Source organism: Myotis lucifugus, unplaced genomic scaffold, assembly GCF_000147115.1.
Source record: "Myotis lucifugus unplaced genomic scaffold, Myoluc2.0 scaffold_11, whole genome shotgun sequence".
Taxonomy (NCBI): Eukaryota; Metazoa; Chordata; class Mammalia; order Chiroptera; family Vespertilionidae; genus Myotis; species Myotis lucifugus.
The window spans coordinates 3,955,928-3,974,284 of record NW_005871059.1 but is presented as its reverse complement, the minus strand read 5'-3'; the positions used below and the strand labels follow the sequence as shown (position 1 = coordinate 3,974,284).

Sequence of the window (18,357 nt, the reverse complement as noted above, 5' to 3'; positions counted from 1 at the left end):
CATGTCTGAATTTAGAACCTTCACGTTTTTGAAGTCTCCAACTCCACTTTCAGATTGGTGTTGAATACATCTCTTTACTGGCTTCCAAATATGATTTCATTTTCAGATCATCTGGATATCTCTGGGAAAAACTTTAGCATCTCTGCCCCTGTTCAGGGGCATTAATAGAATCCTGTGCTTTTACAATTAATACTGCGTTTGGAACAAAATATTTTTCTGGCTTCTCCATATTGTATAACTGCTACTTTCTGTTTTGTATATGGAATTCTACTTTAGGTCCCAGATGACAACCAACAAACAAACACACTAAAGTGACTCAGCCTTTGGCCTTGTTCTTCCTGCCAATTGGTACTTCTCTGACGCTCAAGACAGTGGGAGAAACCCGAGAGTGTGACGTGAGACCTTGTTCTAACCAAATGATCTGTCTACCATTAAGTCTTGATTTTAGTACAAGGTAATGGCAGGTGGGGCGGAGGCCATGGTTCTCTCGTTTTCCTTCTTTCCTTTTTGTTTTTCTTCTGTTCAATTTTCTGGTTACTAAAAATGCCTTACTGTTTGACAAAGATCAGAAATTTTGAGGTTGTACTGGAGGCCAGGTTCACCAGATGAATTCTCTGCCAACGGTGAGAGAGATTGTTTTTAAGAGAGAACCTTTTAAATAAATGTCTTATACAAAAACAAGCGACACATCATACGTGAGTGTGCAGTGCTCTCTGCCAGTGAAAACGGCAGTGTGCTGACCCACCCAAACTCACTGCCCAGGGATCCTTGGGATCCCGCACACGCGTGGGTGAGCCCGCTGCCCCGAACTAGGGAGGTAGAGCAAAACCCACTGCCTGTGGGGATCGCGTCCTGGTCTCGGCTTCATTAGGTCCCGAGCTCCTGCTAATGAAGTTATTAGGAACTAGTGTAGACTCGAAAGTCAGAGTTTAACAGAAAGAGCCTCCACAGCCGCACACACATTCTACTCTTTCTCTCCACTGGTCACCTAGTTGTGTGTGTGTGTGTGCGCGTGCGCCCGTGTTTCAGAAATAGTGCGTGAGAGATGGGAAATTCATTGTCTCTGTGGGAAAAGCAGTTTCGGGTTCTCAGTGTTTGAGTCAGCTGCTTTCATACTTCTCCAGACTGTAAATAGACCCTGCAGCTATTAAAACATGTTCGTAGTGACAAAAAGAGGGACTCACGGGCTCTTTCCCAATTGCCCTTTGTCCAGTAACAAATCCTTAAACACTTTAATTTGCCTTTTGATTGCCCCTAGTGGCCACACAGTCCCACTCATCTTTGGGGGTGGGCGGGGGCAGGGGGGATCTCTGCCCTTAGTTCTGTGCTGGGAACCTAGTGAGACAAAGAGCTCCCCGGGCTGGCCTGTGTGTCCGGGAGCAGGGGTTGTGGCAGCTGCTTCCAGAGTTCCACTCCCTGAAGGGGGCGCTGGTCTCTTGGGTGTGGGAGAAGGGAGAGGTCAAGAGGACTGGAATGCTACTTAGATCACCGACCAAAAGAAACCAGGAAGTAAGGAGAAATTATTACAGTCTGTTCATAGCTCAGGATGTGAAAGGCAGTAGCCTGGGCCGGTTGGTTATTCATTAGCAAAAAGGAAAGAGCACGGGGGTCAGGACTGGTCAAACTGCAAAGACGGACCTGAAGTAGGGAGAGCGCTCCTGGCAAAGGCAAGATGTGGAGTTAACATCTTCCTCTCCTTCACTCTTTCTTGGGACAAAAGGCAAGGTGACTGTTTTCTGTTCTCAGACGCTTGTCTCCGTAGAGCCCTCTTACTTTGATTCTTGTGGTGGGATTCCTCAGCAGACAAGAAGAAAGGGCATCTTGCCACTGAGCAGCTGGCCAGCTGCCACCCGGTGCTGCTGTGGGACAGCAGCTACAGGCAGGCCGGCGGGTCTCTCCGGGAAGCCAGGTGTGCCTGCCCGACAGCCTGGGAACTGGTGCTGATTGCAGAGCTGCCGGCGGAGGAAGAGAAAGTGAATCTGCAGAGACAAAGGGAAGAGGGAGAGAAACCCCTCTCCCCTCCTCTCCAAAGGGGAGGGCAGCATGGGCAACATCTGCCGGAGGCTCTGGGGGTACTTGAAGCCCTGTCTCCCCTGCTTCTTCCGGGAGACAGACAAACAGGTGGCGCCTGAGAACACAGAGAGCCCCTGCCCCGCTGAGGCTCCCTGGCCGCAGGGCTCCTACTTTGTGGCCCTGTTTGACTACCAGGCTCGGACTGAGGAGGACCTGAGCTTCCATGCGGGCGACAAGCTCCAAGTCCTGGACACTTCCCATGAGGGCTGGTGGTTCGCCAGGCTCTTGGAGAGAAGGGGGGCCAGCTCGGGCCAGCAGCTGGAGGGCTATATTCCTTCTAACTATGTGGCCGAGGACAGGAGCCTGCAGGCAGAGCCGTGAGTAGTGCACACACACTCCTTCTCCATTCTCTGAGGGCGGGCAGTGAGTTTTCCTACCTGTCTGCAACTCTATCTTTTCCAAAGAGCTGCCTAGAAACTATGAGGAAGTCCCGGCAGGAACCTTCTAATTGAAACACACCTCCCACTTCTAAATGAGAGCGAACTGGGCAGGTTATTGTTGTTGAAATGACTTCTAGTTCAGTGTGTAGACCCACAGGCTCTGGGTGTGTCTTCGTCAACATTGAAACATGCCTTTAATACCCTACTTTTTCCTTGGCTGTAAAATGTCAGGCCCCACTTTAACAACAGAACTGCACTTCTTTTGCAGGTATAGTGTAGCCAAATTTTCAAATCTAAAGTCCCCCGCCGCCAATCTCTCAACATTTAAAGCATTACCTCTAGTCCCAAGTTGAATCGTAATCCTTTTCATTCTGATACACACAGACAGGTCTAACTGACATAAAGTATCATTTAGAAGATGCTGCTAGTTTTTCACCACATTTTCATGACTAGACATTTTTCTTCGAGTCCTGGATAGGAAGTTACGCTGCGTAAATTATGATATCTTTTGGTATTTCTTATGATTAAAAACCTGCCAGCTACACACATTCAGTAAGTTTTAACCAGAAAATAATGACAAGATTTCCCCAGAGGAGGAGGTAAAGATTTTATTCTGATATTTGAATAAATGTTTTGAATTATAGTGGACCCAAAGAGGAAAATTTCATGAATTATTTCACTTATCCATCCATCAGCCTGGCTATCTATTCATTCATGCAAGTGCTAGGCACAGTGGTGGCATGTGAGTAGGGGAAAGGGAAAGTTATGGTAGTGGTGGTTGAAGATGAAGTAGATAGAACATGGTCTTGACAATGGAAACTTGGGGTATGGTGGGTTAAGGAGCAAGTGGGGTCTGTCATTGGGCCTAACCTCATTTCTGCCTGGTTCCAGTGAAACCCAAGACTGGAATGTCTGTCAGGACTCATGTTATAGAATGGATCCTTAGTAGAGAAGACCTTGGGATTCACTCATTTTCTCATGTTTTTCCCTATGCGAGCTGCAGTATCCCTCACTGGCCCAGGGGAGAAAATGGTAGGGAAGACCCATGAGTGTTGTTGCTGCTTTCCAAACTCAAACACAAACGTGTGTTTGGCAATTTTTGAAATTCTTTGCAACACTAAGAGCCTATAAATGTTGAGAAGGGTTTTTATTTTAGGCCTCGATAGAGTTGAATTGAAATAGAGACTTTTGCCCTGGCTGGTGTGGCTCAGTTGGTTGGAGCATCATCCCATGAACCAAGAGGTGGTGGGCTGGATTCCAGGTCAGGGCACAGACCAGGTTTCAGTTCAATCCCCAGTTGGGCACATGCAGGAGGCAACCGACCTATGTTTCTCTCTCTTCCTTCCTCTCTGAAATCATTTTGAAAAAAAACAGACACTTTTGAAGAGTAGAATTGATCAGTTCTCAAATGAGAAAATTACCCGCGTGAATATATTACTATTTTTTTAGGGGATATTATTTATTGAGTGCTTACTTACGTGCATTTATATTTCATTACTATGATTTCTGTGGTATTATGTATGTTTTATCCTTATTGTAAGATAGGCCATTAGAATAAACACTATAATATTAATACTAGTGCCTTGAACCCATAATCTACTACATTTAAATCTGTTCAATTCATTTAACTGCTTAGGGCCCCTGATTCCTCATCTGTAAGGTCTCTGGAGTCGCCCAGACCTCTGGATGACCTGATGTTTCATGTGTAGTGGTTCAGCTACACTCATACATGACATACTTCAAGAAAGCCTGTGGAAGACAAGCAATTAAACAATGACAGTGTTTCAAGGTTCAAGCACAGTGTTTTTAATTATTTAGATTCTCCATAATAAACTGAACAAAAACCAACTCAAACATGGCTATTTTTTTATTCTCAGGGACTATCTATAGCCAAGAATACTTTTTCCCTCTGCACATAACTCCTGATCCTTCCTCTTGGAGGTAGTTCTCAGCAGTGTTCCCACGTGTCATTACTGTCCCAGGTCTTCATGGCGGGCTTCCCTTCGAATCTTCACAACCAGGGGAATAAAAACTTGATGCCCACAAGATGCTGCTGCTGTGCCTCCTGGCCAGAATGGGCCACTTGTTTCCTTCCAAGTGCACACTGTGGCCTTCGCCTGTGAGCCCAGGTTCCTAATGAGGGTTCTTGCCGCCAAATGGCTAACCTGCTTCATGACTTTTATAGTGCAGGTAGCTGTAGGCTCTGGAAGACCACTTCATTTCAAGCAGAAGTGATTTTATCTTTGCAGGCTTCTGAGTGAGGGTGCCCAAGTGGCCCACACAGCAACTTAATACCTGGAAATTATACAAAAACGACATCCTTTAATATCTTTCTTCACTGAGTTTTTCAAACATTTTCTTCATTTGCTTTTCTTATGAATACTGTTTTTGTTTCAATGAATTTATTTAAATGTTTGCTTTGTCTCTAGAGATATATCCTGGTGTTACTTTTTGATGAGTAAAAGTCAAGCAACTATTCAAACTGATATTGTCAAAGTAGACATAATGTTCTATATGATAAAGCAGGACTAATTTTTGTTAAGCAACTATTATGTCCTGTTCACTAGGTCTTGGTGCTCCTAAGGAAAAAAACACACACACACACACCACAAGATTTGCCTCTATTAAGTCTGTCTGGTTAACTCAGAAAATTCCCTTTGCTAGTACCACAGTGAGAATCTATATGGTAAATACAAGTCAGAGCAATCTTTGAGTTCTTCTGGTGGATCTCAACTAGGTTCAAACATTAGTAGTATAGAGTTCTAATTGAGATATAATGCTGGTTGCCCTTTATGAATCTGGCTTTGTCATGACTTAGCTGTGTGACTTTGAGCAAATTATTTGACCCTCTGCCTTAGTTTCTTATCTGTAAAATAGGAATAAAAAGAACACCTTTTTTCATAGGATCGTTATGTGACATAAATGAGATTATTTGCGCAGAAAGTGTGCACTGTAGAGGAACTGACACCTAGTGAGGCCTTAATAATGTTATGATTTAGTTGGGCAGCTTCTCCTGCATTTGTCTACATGGACCGTATGCCTCCACTCTAGCCTCAGCTCACATGCTGAGCATCTTTCAGTGTTTCTTCCACCCTTCCCCTCACCTGTGATCTTGGGCGGCTATTCTCAGGCCTGCAAACCTCTCCCTCCTCTTCTTTTTCTGACCAGCTCTCCTATATCCTTTAGGTCTCACCTTGTTTGTTCCTCACTCCCTGCAGCCTTTCCTGACATTCTAGACTACATTAGGTGCTCCTGCTTAGAGCCTTTAACCTCCTTTGTCCTTATTGCTTATTTATTCTCTGCATGACTATAAGCTCAGGATGTGATAGGTGGGAAGGGCAGCCAATCACTGCCTTGGACCCCAGAGTTTAGTGTAGTGTCTATGCATAATCAGCACTCATCAATGATGGTTGGATAAGTAACTAAATGAGTGATTGCTTATCTACAAATCTCAGGTATTTTAAAGAACAGCTGACAGAGCCATCTCTTTCCTTCAACTGTTCCTCCCTGAGTTGCTTTTTTGCCTACCAGGAAAATCAACTGAGTTTCCTCATTAAAGGCATATGCTTTTTGCATTCTTTTCTCAGTGAATTGTTCATGCCTTAACTTTTGGTTAGACTCATAGTCATAATAGTATAATTTCCAGGCTCCCAGAAATTAGTGGCTCTAATCCACCCCTGGAGAAAATACTTAGGGGTCACAGACACATGGGAATATTCTTTGTAATGTAGAATGATCATGGGGCCAGGAATAGATTGTGAATCTCATTGAAGTGGTATCTAAACATATTACACATATTAAACTATACTGTGGTTATATTTAGAGTAAAGGAATTACTGGTGTGAGATTTTAAATGGACAGAAAACCCAAACCCAATTTACAAATTTAATGTTATTGGTCAGACTTGTAAGTTCAGTTTTTGTGCTCAACATGCATAATTTCAAATTATTATGCATATAAGATAATTTTCAGTGTGCACATGTTGAAAGTTTGACTATTTTACTGAATACTGCATGAATAGATTTTTCACTCGTACAGTCTAAAACATTACCAAACAAAATAATTTTATGCTCTTTTTTACTAGTTTTCTTACTAATTAGCTGCTGATTTTTTTTGGTAGCATCTTCTGACTCCCATTTTTAATGGGCATTCTTGGCCCTGGAAGGATTGGGCCAGTTTTTCTGGGGAAGGTAGTTATGCAGATTAATAGCAACTTGAATGACCTGCTTACAGCTATTTTCCTGAAGCCTGCAAATTTAGTATTAGTTTATGTGGGTATTTCTCTGAAGATTAATGTAACAGAAGAATTTTGCTAAAACGCATAGATGCAAATGTAGAACACGTGATCTATATTTCCCACCTTCTTGCTTATTTGGCTTATTTCAAATGCTATAATAAACTATCTCTTGTGTAAGATCTTTTTGTCATGATGCCATTTTTTCTGCAAACTTTTTCAGTTAGATTTTCTTATATTTAAAATGGAATTAACTTAGTTTTAGAATTTTAATATTTTTATTTCTTATTTTTATTCATGTGGCATATTTTATACTGCATTTAAATTCAAACTAGGTTTCTGAGTTAGATATTTTAAAAATCAATACTGTTCCTTTTTTAAGGGTAAAAGGAGAATGCAATTCAAGAAGTACTATTATTGCCCTGCTGGTGTGGTTCAGTGGTTGAGCATGGAGCCATGAACCAGAAGGTCATGGCTCTATTCCCAGTCAGGTCACATGTCCAGATTGGAGGCTTGATCCCCAGTAGGGGGTATGGAGGAGGCAGTCAATCAATGATACTATTTCATTATTGATATTTCTAATCTCTCCTTCTCCCTTTCTCTGAAATCAATAAAAACATATTTAAAAAGAAAGTACTATTATTAAGAATGTTTGCAAATTAAGAAATGTTATTAGTAAGAACTTTTGAACTTTATATTAGATATCTAATTTGAAAGGCATTTAGAACCTTATATCAAATATTTCCATTAGCTCAAATGTTGCCTATCACATTGTTGCCGTGTGCTGGATGATTCAGAAGAATCCCATATGGCTCCCATGAAAGGCCAATATTGTTGATAAACTTAAAGTTACTCTAATGTTATTCTGATTCTTCTGTTACTTTTTGCCATTTTTGAATGTTAACACTTAAGACATACCAAGATTCCCATTACAGGAGGAACCTAATCCTATAAGCCTATGCTGCTTGCAAAGTCACTGCCAGGAAGTGATCTTTGGAGGATGCCTGTGTCATTTTTGTGAAGTAAGACTCAGACCACTGTCTCCAATATCTTTTTGCATTTCCAGTCATTGAAGAAGATAGAGTCTATAAGATTCCTGTATTCATTCAATACACTTTTTGCATATATTTACTTTATTAAAGGCACTGATTTTTGTATAGTGGGAGATACCAAAATGAAAAAGACAGTGTGTCTTCTCTAGAGAATTTTACAACCTCTGGAGGTAAGACTGATACCAAAAAATGTATGTCACTGTCCTTCAGCCACAGACCACCAGGACCCACTGTAGTGGTTTATTATTCATTGCAGGGAGCATGCACGATGGACAACAGCGGAGCATCTCAGTAAGAGTGTGTTAGAAAGGATGCATTATAGCATTTGGGGGTATGATTTTGGGGAGGGTTTAAAGAAGCAAGGCTTTGCTGTAGACTGGTTGCTGTCAGGAAGTGGCAATTAATATAAGATTACATAGATATCTTAGTTTGAGATTAAAGCTATAATTGGTAAAGAAACAGCAGTTATTTGTATTAACCAAGATAAGTGAATGTTTAGGCACTTTTGTGGTTGGATAATGTCCATGTTTTTATGGGTGCTCGGACTTGATTAAGAATGATCTGATCTTGTCTTTTGATCTGTCATGGTCACAAAGGGTCCTGTCTGATGTTGCTGTTTTGTGAGATTGTTTATGTTCAACAGGGAACAGCAAGGTCTAGTCATAAGTGCCAGGCCAAATCCTGAATGTTAGGGGCACTTTTCTCTTTTTTTGGCTAGCAAAAGTCAGATGCTGATGAATGCTGTAAGAGTAGAACAGTGTCTGTCATGATGCATGTAGTTAAGAAATTGGTTAATGGATGAATGAAAAAACAAATACATGGATAAATGTGTGCAAAAATAGGAGAGATCAGTTCTAGTTTAGGGAAATCACACCCTTTTTTAGGGTTCAGCTCACATGACCCTCTTCCAAGAAGTTTTTTCTTTCTCCATAATTTGTTCTCATGGTTTTGTGTTTCTTGTGAGTAGAGCTGTTAGTTAATGACTGATGTTTATTGAGGGCTTACCATTGGACTACTCACCACACAAATAAGTCCACTTGTATTACCTTATGCTAGTATATTACAGCCTTATGAAGAAGGTACCTTTATTACCTGCATTTATAGTTGAGGAGACTCCAGCTAGGGTAGTAATCGGCTCATGGGACTGAGAGCTTGTTTCCAGCCTGCCTCAACCTGTGGGTCGAGACCCCTTTGGTGGTCGAACTACCCTTTCACAGGGGTCGCCTAAGACTATCCTGCATATCAGATATTTACATTATGATTCGTAACAGTAGCAACATTACAGTTATGAAATAGCAACGAAAATAATTTTATGGTTGGGTCACAACATGAGGAACTGTATTTAAAGGGCCAGAAGGTTGAGAACCACTGCCTAGAGCTTGTACTTTTATCATATAATGGCTACTTGTAAGATTTCTATCTTTCACATGAGACTGTGGAGTTTCCTGTATCATGTCTGGAGAACTATTTAAGACAGTGTTTCTGCTCCAGAGAATTTATAATCTCAGGAGGTAAGACCACCAGTTTCCTCCTGAAATTGTAAATTCCCTGTAGTGGAACCACTGTCTTATTCAGTTTTACTCGGTGCTTTTTAATTGGACAATTCAGTACAAGCTGTTGAATATGGATGATGGGAAGTAAAAGTATGTTCAGGGATTGGTAAATTGCATGGTTAGTTGAAGTATTCATGGAGGGAGCAATGAAAAATACATCTGGAAAAAGAGGTGGGGATGAGTATTTGGCAAAGACCATGTGTACCAGGTTGAAGAGTTTGGATTTTGTCTGATAGGAATTACATGGAAAGCAGATCTTTGAAAAGACTGTGATGATGTGGGAATGAACTGGGGAAGTGAAAAGCCAGGCAGGAGTACGGAAGTGGAAGTAGTTCCAAAGGTGCTTGGCATGAGGTTATAAGGGTTTAATTTTGGCCTGTTAAAAACGGCAGGAAAAAAGAAGAGTAGGGATTGGAACAATCTCATGAATGAAAATCAGGAAGACTTAACCCTACCAGACCGCTGTACCGATTTTTCAGTAATTTCCACACAAAGGTGGAATATTGGAGCTAGATGAAAGGTAGATGAACAGTAGACCTATTTTCTACAATGTCTCCAAGTTCCATCTTATTCTAACCACTTGTTTGCATGTAACTAACATTTTTCTATATCATGTTGGTTTTTTCTCTTTAATGCTCAGGATCCCAGGTATAGGGGACAGTTAGGTTCAGGGCCTCAGGTCTGGTAGGATTAAGGAAAGGAAAACAATTAACTTTTTTAAGTATCTTTGATTTGCTAAGCATACAGAAATATATACATGAGCTAAATTAATTTTTATAATAGCCCTGTGAGGCAAGTTTTCTTATTACTATTTTAAGGGTGAATATTTGAAACTCAAATGTAAATAAATACAAGAGTATTTTTATCTGTTAAATAGATGCAGGAAAAGAAAAAGAGAGAGGATTTAAAAAATATGTGACTTGAGACATGGTGAAATATTAAAAGGAATATACATTTCATAAAGTAACTTCTATTGGGGCTTATGGTTGAATAGAAAGACAATACATTCATTTTTCAACATGTTGAAGTACTAGTACTTCATCTCAAAGAAAATGTCCAGGAGAAATTTAGAAATATAAAAAGTGGGGCAAAGAGACAAGTCTATTTTATAAAGGTGGATTTTGGAAGGCATTTACACAGAGGTGTTTATAGATGTTACAGGAATATAAGAACCACAGAGTATTGTAGACGTCAGAGGACTATAAGAATCATAAAGTGAGAGACAAGAAACAGGAGAAGGGACCAAAGATCAACTCTTTAGAAATGCCCATAGTTTAGGTAAGTAGTTTGTGTAAATTGTTCATATGTCCTTGCATCCATACTCTTTGGTACTCTCCTCTCACACAAACTGTCAGATTGGCCAAGTGATTTACTTTGGCTAATAGAACAATATTAAATGTGACAAAAACAGAGATTGAAAATTGCTCGCATGTTGGGGCTACCTGTCTAATTGCTCTTAAAGTTACACAACTACCATGAAAAAACCCAAGCAGATCTGGAGGATAAGAGACCATGGAAGGAGAGGCCCTATTTGTCTCAGCTGACTCACCAGCTGACTAGAATCATGGTCGAGCCCAGCTAAGATTAGCAGATCCCATCCCAATGTGCTCACCTTTAGATTCATGAATTTAAAAAGTAGTTGTTATGAAGCAAAACATAATTAATGTAGGGAAGACAAAGAGACACTGAAGAAACAATGAAGAAGAATTCATAAAAGTAGAAAAAAACAAAGAACATCTTTTCCAAAAGAAGAAGATGGAATGTTGAGAAAGAGGTTTTAGGTCAAATGCCAGAGAAAGGTCAGAGGATGAGGAAGAGGGAAAGACCATTAGATTTACTGGAAGATTACTGGTGACACTAAAAAGCAGTGTCATAAAGTAATCATGGAGGATGGCATGCAGTGAAGAGATGGAGTTGTAATGGGGAACTTTATATTCTGTTCTGGGGCTGCAGTTTTAGGCTGGGTTGAGCCACAGAAAGAGTGTTGTATGATAGGGCGCTACACATGGAACATGGGTCCGCCCCTGAATGAGTGTGAGGTCCAAAGGACTAGGTTTGTTTGGTTGGGTTTACAGGTTTTATCCTCTCTAGGGCATAGAACTGGGTAGCTTCCAACCTCCTCTGGTGGGTTTGAATATTTGGTATTTGGAGGTTGGGCAGAATGAGAATAGGTTGAGGGTTCATCTTTAGCACAGTTTGGCCTCCCCAAAATTGTTAGAAAAATTAATGTTTTCTGCTTGGGTGCTATTCTCCCGAGTTTGGGGGTCATTCGTGTGGAAAGATCAAGTTAAGTTCCAGGTATTAAAGTAGAAGCAGCAAATATATGTACCTTTTAAAGAAGTTTGTCTGCGAAGGAGAGAAACTTACTTAGAAATATAGAATCACTTTGAAAGGTGCTAAAAATACTCAATACTTAATTATATACATGGCATTTACATTTTTAATACTTCTTTTCCATGGTAGAGTAGTCATACTGTTTTCAAAACAAAAAAAAATGCACGCAGGTCCACTTATTCCATTAATGTTTTATACATAAAAAGCAATACATGGTCCTCTTTGGATTTCCCTGGAAGATAGATGGAGAGTGGGGTAGGTAAGCCCAAATTGCCTTCTATTGTATACTATGGTTATAGGATATTTCTCTGTTTAGTTTCAGGCTATTACAATACAGTGAATACAGTGCTGCTGTTTCAGATAAAAATAATACAAAATGGACTCAATATCTTGTATCTGTGTATGCAATTGTTGATAAGAAAACAGGCAGATGCAGGTGTTGATGCTGAATCAGCTGGAACTCTCTGCTATCTCTTATCTAAAGCCTAAATTAAGGAAGCATATAAAAATAGAAAGTCATGCTATTTATTTAGTAGGTTCTGGTAAAATGGTAGAAAGCAAAATAGTTACATGATCATTAGTGGAGATAAAAATCCCAACAGATGATTTTACACTTACAATAATTTTTGTGTGTAATGAACTTCCTGATATCTTTTAAAGCATAACTACCCATTTTCCAAAAATTTTAATATTGCAAAATATTCTAGTTTGTCAATGGCTTATTTTAACTTTATTTTTTTAAATAAGTGTTTGATAAATACAAAAGTATCTGCAACTTTAAGATAAGTTTTAAAGCATGATGATCAAGGAATATATATATATATTATGCAAAGTGTCCCCTCGGGAGTTCGACCAGGAGAGTGGGGGTTCAATTGCTCACTATGACATGTACTGACCACCAGGGGGTGGCGCAGAATGAAGGAAGGCCCTGGTCAGCAGCCAGCAGCTGGGGAAGGAAGGCCCTGATCGGCCAGACCTAGGGACCCTACCTGTGCATGGGACCTCTAAGTATCCATATAACCAGCTAGCCCATGACTTAAAGAAAGCGTTATTAATAATGGGCTTATAAGTGTCTCCCTTGCCCCATTCAGAGTGGGGGTTCAATTGCTCACTATGACATGTACTGACCACCAGGGGGTGGCGCAGAATGAAGGAAGGCCCTGGTCAGCAGCCAGCAGCTGGGGAAGGAAGGCCCTGATCGGCCAGACCTAGGGACCCTACCTGTGCATGGGACCTCTAAGTATCCATATAACCAGCTAGCCCATGACTTAAAGAAAGCGTTATTAATAATGGGCTTATAAGTGTCTCCCTTGCCCCATTCTCAGTTTAAAACCTTTACCTAGAAAATGTTGGTAGAAACTCAATTTCTAATAGCAAAAAACTGGAATCAATCCAAATAAGAGGGGGAATAAATTGTGTTTTATTTATTTATGAAATATTATACAATAGTGAAAATGATTGAGATGCATGCAACAGCATTGATAAATTTGGAAGCATAATATTGAGTGAAAAGAAAATTTTAAGAGATTGCATATTGACTCTATTTTATAACATCTACAAATAAGAAAAGCCAAATAATACATTGTTTGGGCATGCATGTTAGTAAAGTGTGAAATAAAGTATGGGAATTATAAACAGAACTATTTGATTTACTCATTTGAGTGTTATAGATTCTATACTTCTTTAGACTATTTAAAGATATGATTAGAAGTCACTTATGTCATGAAAAATAAAGGATAGCAAATCTGTTGGCCAAAGGTCAAAGATATTATGATTGAACATATATAGTTCATGACTTTACCTTCCTCACATAAGTATGTTTACTGAATTATCCTTTAATATTATCCTCTTAACATAAGTAAGAAAGACATAAAAAGATACATCTTTTGCAATATCTATTGTCATTACCCACTATGACTTTTACATTACCCTTCCCCTACATACCAATGACAAGAATCAACCTGTAGACCATGGACTTCTAGTGGTTCCAGTGATAGGTCTGAGACAGCTCATGAACCCTCCGAAATTGTACATAATATCTGTGTGATGTATATTTGTGCATTTCTTTAGGATAAGGGATTATAATATTCTAAAAGAATCATATAAAAAACGTGTAAGAACCCGGGTTATAAAATTAGCATAGGCAAAGTTTGTTTGTTTCCCTTGAAAAATGAATTTACTTCCTTATAGTAGTTAACAAGAATTTATTACATAGCCCTTTTTTTGTTTGTTTGTTTTTTTCATTCTTAGTTACCAGGAAGCTCAGAGTCCACAATAACCATGTATGACCTTACCTGACTTATTTTCTTCCTTTTTTTTTGAATTCTCCTTTTTTATTCTTGTTCTATAGAACATATGTTAATTTAAAAATGTTTTTACTGACTTAAAGAAGGGAGAGAGATATAAAAATACTAAGAGAGAAACATCGATTAGCCACCTCCCATATGCCCGCCCACCAGGTATTGAGCCCACAACCTGGGCATGTGCCCTGACAGGGAATTGAACTGGTGACCTCTTGGTGCATGGGTTGATGCTTAACCACTGAGCCACACCAGCCAGGCAAACATATATTAAGTTTTATGGAGGTCTGTTATTATAACCTACTTTAATATATACATAATAATTATCAGCTCATATATATTTTATGCTTTAGAAATTTAAATTATAAAGAAAAATGTTTATATTTAATTTATGTACTAATTAAAAATCGCTTTTGAAAATTATCTTTCTGAGCTTGGTTGAGAGACTTAATTGTAAGCCAAACATGAAAAGTTGAATACAATTAATGACTGTTGGCCAAACACCTACCTAGCTACTGCTCCCTTACCTTATCTCCAGTTTGCTTTCCTGTCTCTAACAGTGGCTGGAACTCTTTCCCTTGTCTCTTACCTTGTTCATTTTATTTCTTTTCAGTTTCAACCAGGCATACGTTTTTATCTGCTGGAGAATTCGACACAACCTCCTCCCCTTTTTCCTTGTTTCTGGGATTGTAGTCAGTGTGTGTTTGTGGATCTGCGTAAGGTTCATTCTAGTTATCTCTTGATCTGCAGAGTGAAGCAGTGAAGTGCCCTTAGTAGGGGCTCAACCCTGTGTGAGACTCATGTGCATTAGAGGAGAAACATACAAGGAGACTGAGAAAAAAATAGACACAGAAGGATGGAGGAGACACAATGGTTGAAAATGAATCAACAGAAGATCCCATAAGAAAAAAAAAGCGAATGTTTAAGGAAAACAAAGTGAGAGTGTGTGAGAAAGTAGAGAAATTAAGAAAAGGGATTGATTAGTTGACAGATAATAGTATGGCTTGGCTTCTAGTTGCGGGAAGACTAGATAAGGATACTATGCTAAGAATGGACATTGATCAGAAAAATGTGGACATGTAGGGAAGTGCATGATTCTAGGCCTCGATGATTGCAACTTAAAAAAATATCCCTGGAGCTTTTGCATTTGTGTTACATAAGGATTTATACCATGGAGGCTAGAACCAGATGCAACTTTTCAATTCAAGCTTTACTGTTGGGTTCAGAGTGAAGAGAATAAAGTGGTAATTTAATCATTTTCTTCCCTTATTTTACCTTCTTTCTACCATCCAAATGATATATTACACTTTATTATCACTCATACTGTAAAAGGAAAACAACCCCCCAAATATTCATACCTATTGTACGGAGTGAAACCAGGTAAGTAACTTCAGGGACCTAAAAATGAATTGACCTACATTGTGGGCAAATTGGCTAAAAGCAACATAATAGTGATAGAAGAAGTCTTTCACATTTGCTACTGGAAATTGAATGTATAGGCAAAGGTGGTCTGTAGGGGATTAGAGGAAGTTAATAGCCTTGCTTGTGACTTAGCATGTGTCACAAAAAAAGTAATGACATATCCGGGTGTGTCTGACATTCTCCATTAGGGCAAACCTGAGGATTTGTTATTCCCTGATTTAATAGTCAAAGAAATACTATGTTAATAATAATAAAAACAAAGTTTATTCTGTTAGCATGTTCACATGTAGAATATGAAATTGCTTTTTGAGGAATTAAAAGAATAAATAACTGAACATAGTTTTAGGGTCACCAAAGGAGGTACACACGGGGTCAAAAGCGGTAAAGAATTATGAATTTATTAGGTCATCTGGAAACCAGATGGGCTGAGTCCCCAAATGGCGCCAGCCCCCAGGGCCGGGAAGTCAGAGATTTTAAAGGACTCTAGGAGGGCTTTTTTGGCGGGCACTGTCTGGGCCATTCCAGATCCTCGGCAAGTCCGAGGAGAAAGTTACTGGTCGGTTGCAAAATGATCTAAAGGTCAGTTTCCAAGGGGAGAGAGTATCGATTTGATTATTTGATCAGACCTAACACATATATCAAGGCAGGTTTACATAAGCTTCTGTATAGTTATGTTGTTGACTATTCCTAGGACAGAGCTCACCTTATCTGTACATTTACATTGGCAGTTAAGTATGATATTTATCCTGCAAACCTATATCATTTATTTAATGGGAAAAGACTATATATATTTTTTTCTTTTTCAAAGGAATATTTTCAGTTTATGTGACTTTGAAAGTCACTTAACAGGAGCCAGTCTTCAAATGCAAAGGAAGAACATCTCTCCTAGGAATCTTTGTTCAACACTTCTGGGAAGATAACATACTTCAAACAACATTTTTAACCTTCTAATTGCATTGTTGCAACTGACAGAGATCATTGAACACACTGAGTGATTTAGTTTTGGACACGGAGTATTACGAGAAAAATAAACCTAGCTTGTTTTTTAAACCTATGCTTTTGTCCATTTGACCTATTTAGCAACTTCTGGTTGCTATAATTTTGTGCCATTGTAAAAGAAATAGGAATATAAGTAATGAATGGTTTAGTTTGAGCCAGCAGAGTAAGTCAGTATATTTGCTGAGGGCAATCCAAAGTAACTGGCAAAGTTCACTGCATTCCTGGGCTTACTTTATCTGCTGGATCTCCGCCTGCTGAAAGAGAGGAGCAAATTATCCCAGTGGAAAGAGGCTTTGTCCAAGCAAAGAAGGAAACTTTGTCATTTCTCCTTAGATTGCTGATCTGTTTTCAGAAACAAAGTATTTGGTGAGACAAACTTAACTAAAAAAGAGCAGACAGATACTTTCCTTAGAATGGTAAATCGAAATGAAATCCTGTTTAATGGGACTTAGAGGTAATGGTCATTGAGAAAAGGACCAGACGAAGGGAAAGGAATAGATGGAACAAGGACAAGATGGAGGAAGAAAAATGACAGGAATAAGGGAGGAGAAGGCAATCCTTCCATTTCTCCTACAAAGGACAGTCACAACTGTCAGTCACTGTGAATGTTCTTCTCTACTGTAAACAGAAACCATAGACACAGACATTCACCTGCTCACTCTTTATTCCTGAGTAGTTGTTGCAACACAAAAACTCTTTACCTTTAGCTTAGACACCGATATTGGCGGGGGGGGGGGAATAGTACAGTGGAGAATTAGGACAACATTTCATAATAACTCTATTAGGAGATCAGTTTGATTTTAAGTACTACTACATGGATTATATGACAGTTTTCTTTGCTTCATCCTTTTTTTTGACTCAGGCATATATTAGCAGATTATAACTTTGAAAGATACTTTTCAATCAATGTTATTACGTAGAAGGTTTCTGAAAATATGTTTTTGATGGATGGGTAGGAGTGAGTAGTGGTTGTGGTCATGTTGGAAAAGAATTAGCACGTTTAAAATGTTCAGCTGAAATTAAGTATATGGAGAATGATTTCTTATAAAAATTCTTGACCTCTTTTAAGTTCACATTATGATTTAAACTCTACTTACAAATAATTAAATTATTTTTCAGAACTATTTTTCAGCCATACATCAGAAAACAAATAAAATATACATATTTTTGGTAAAATTTTTTTTTATTTCAAAGAAGAAGGGAGAGAGAGAGAGGTAGAAACACCAATGATGAGAGAGAATTACTAATCAGCTGCCTCCTGCACACCCCTATAGGGGATCAAGCCCACAACCTGGGTATGTGCCCTGAATGGGAATTGAACCATGACTTCCTGGTTTATAGGTCGATGCTCAACCACTGAGCCACACAGGCCGGGCTAAAGTAGACATTCTTAAAAACAACTCTACTCTTCCCCCAACACATTAATCTCTTTTCCTGTACAGCAAACCTTTGAAAACATTGCCTATACTCAGGGTTCTGTCTTTTTTTCCTCTCTCTCTTTTTATTATTATTTTTTCACTATGGAAAATCTCTAACCTTTACAAAAGTATAGAAAACAGTACCCTCGTGTACTGTCATTCAGCTTTAACAATTAATTACTAGCACTCAGTAATCTCATTTCATCCTCATTCTCCTTCTTCTTATCCCTACCCTCACTCCACCACTGGGTTATTTGAAGTAAATCCTAGAGATCATATAATTTGATCTGTACATTCTTCTGTAGGTGTCTTTAAAAGACATGAAGTATCTTAATAAACAATTATAACGATCACTCCTAAAAAAAAATAACCTTGATAATATCAAATATCCAGTCAGTGTGAAACTTCCTATAGTCTTATAAACCTTTTTTAATGCTTTGTTTGTTGGAATCTAACTTTTTTTTGTGTGGATTTACTTTGTGGTTTGTTTGTGAATGCAAATAAAATCCATATATTACAATGGTTGATTTATCTCTTGATCTTTTTTAACATGGATCTCCCTTTTATATTTACTTCCTTTGCCTGCAGAGTT

The 18,357-nt window shown here is 39.0% G+C and overlaps 1 protein-coding gene across 1 annotated transcript in view; it reads left to right on the top strand.

The window, feature by feature from the left end:
• Nucleotides 1-2,043: 2,043 nt before the first annotated feature.
• The window catches only part of FRK (fyn related Src family tyrosine kinase), an 85,837-nt gene continuing 69,523 nt past the window's right edge, over nucleotides 2,044-18,357 (top strand). Inside the window, exon 1 of the mRNA XM_006084377.3 lies at nucleotides 2,044-2,390. Coding sequence (XP_006084439.2) covers nucleotides 2,044-2,390 — 347 coding nt within the window. The remainder of the gene's footprint in view (nucleotides 2,391-18,357) is intronic.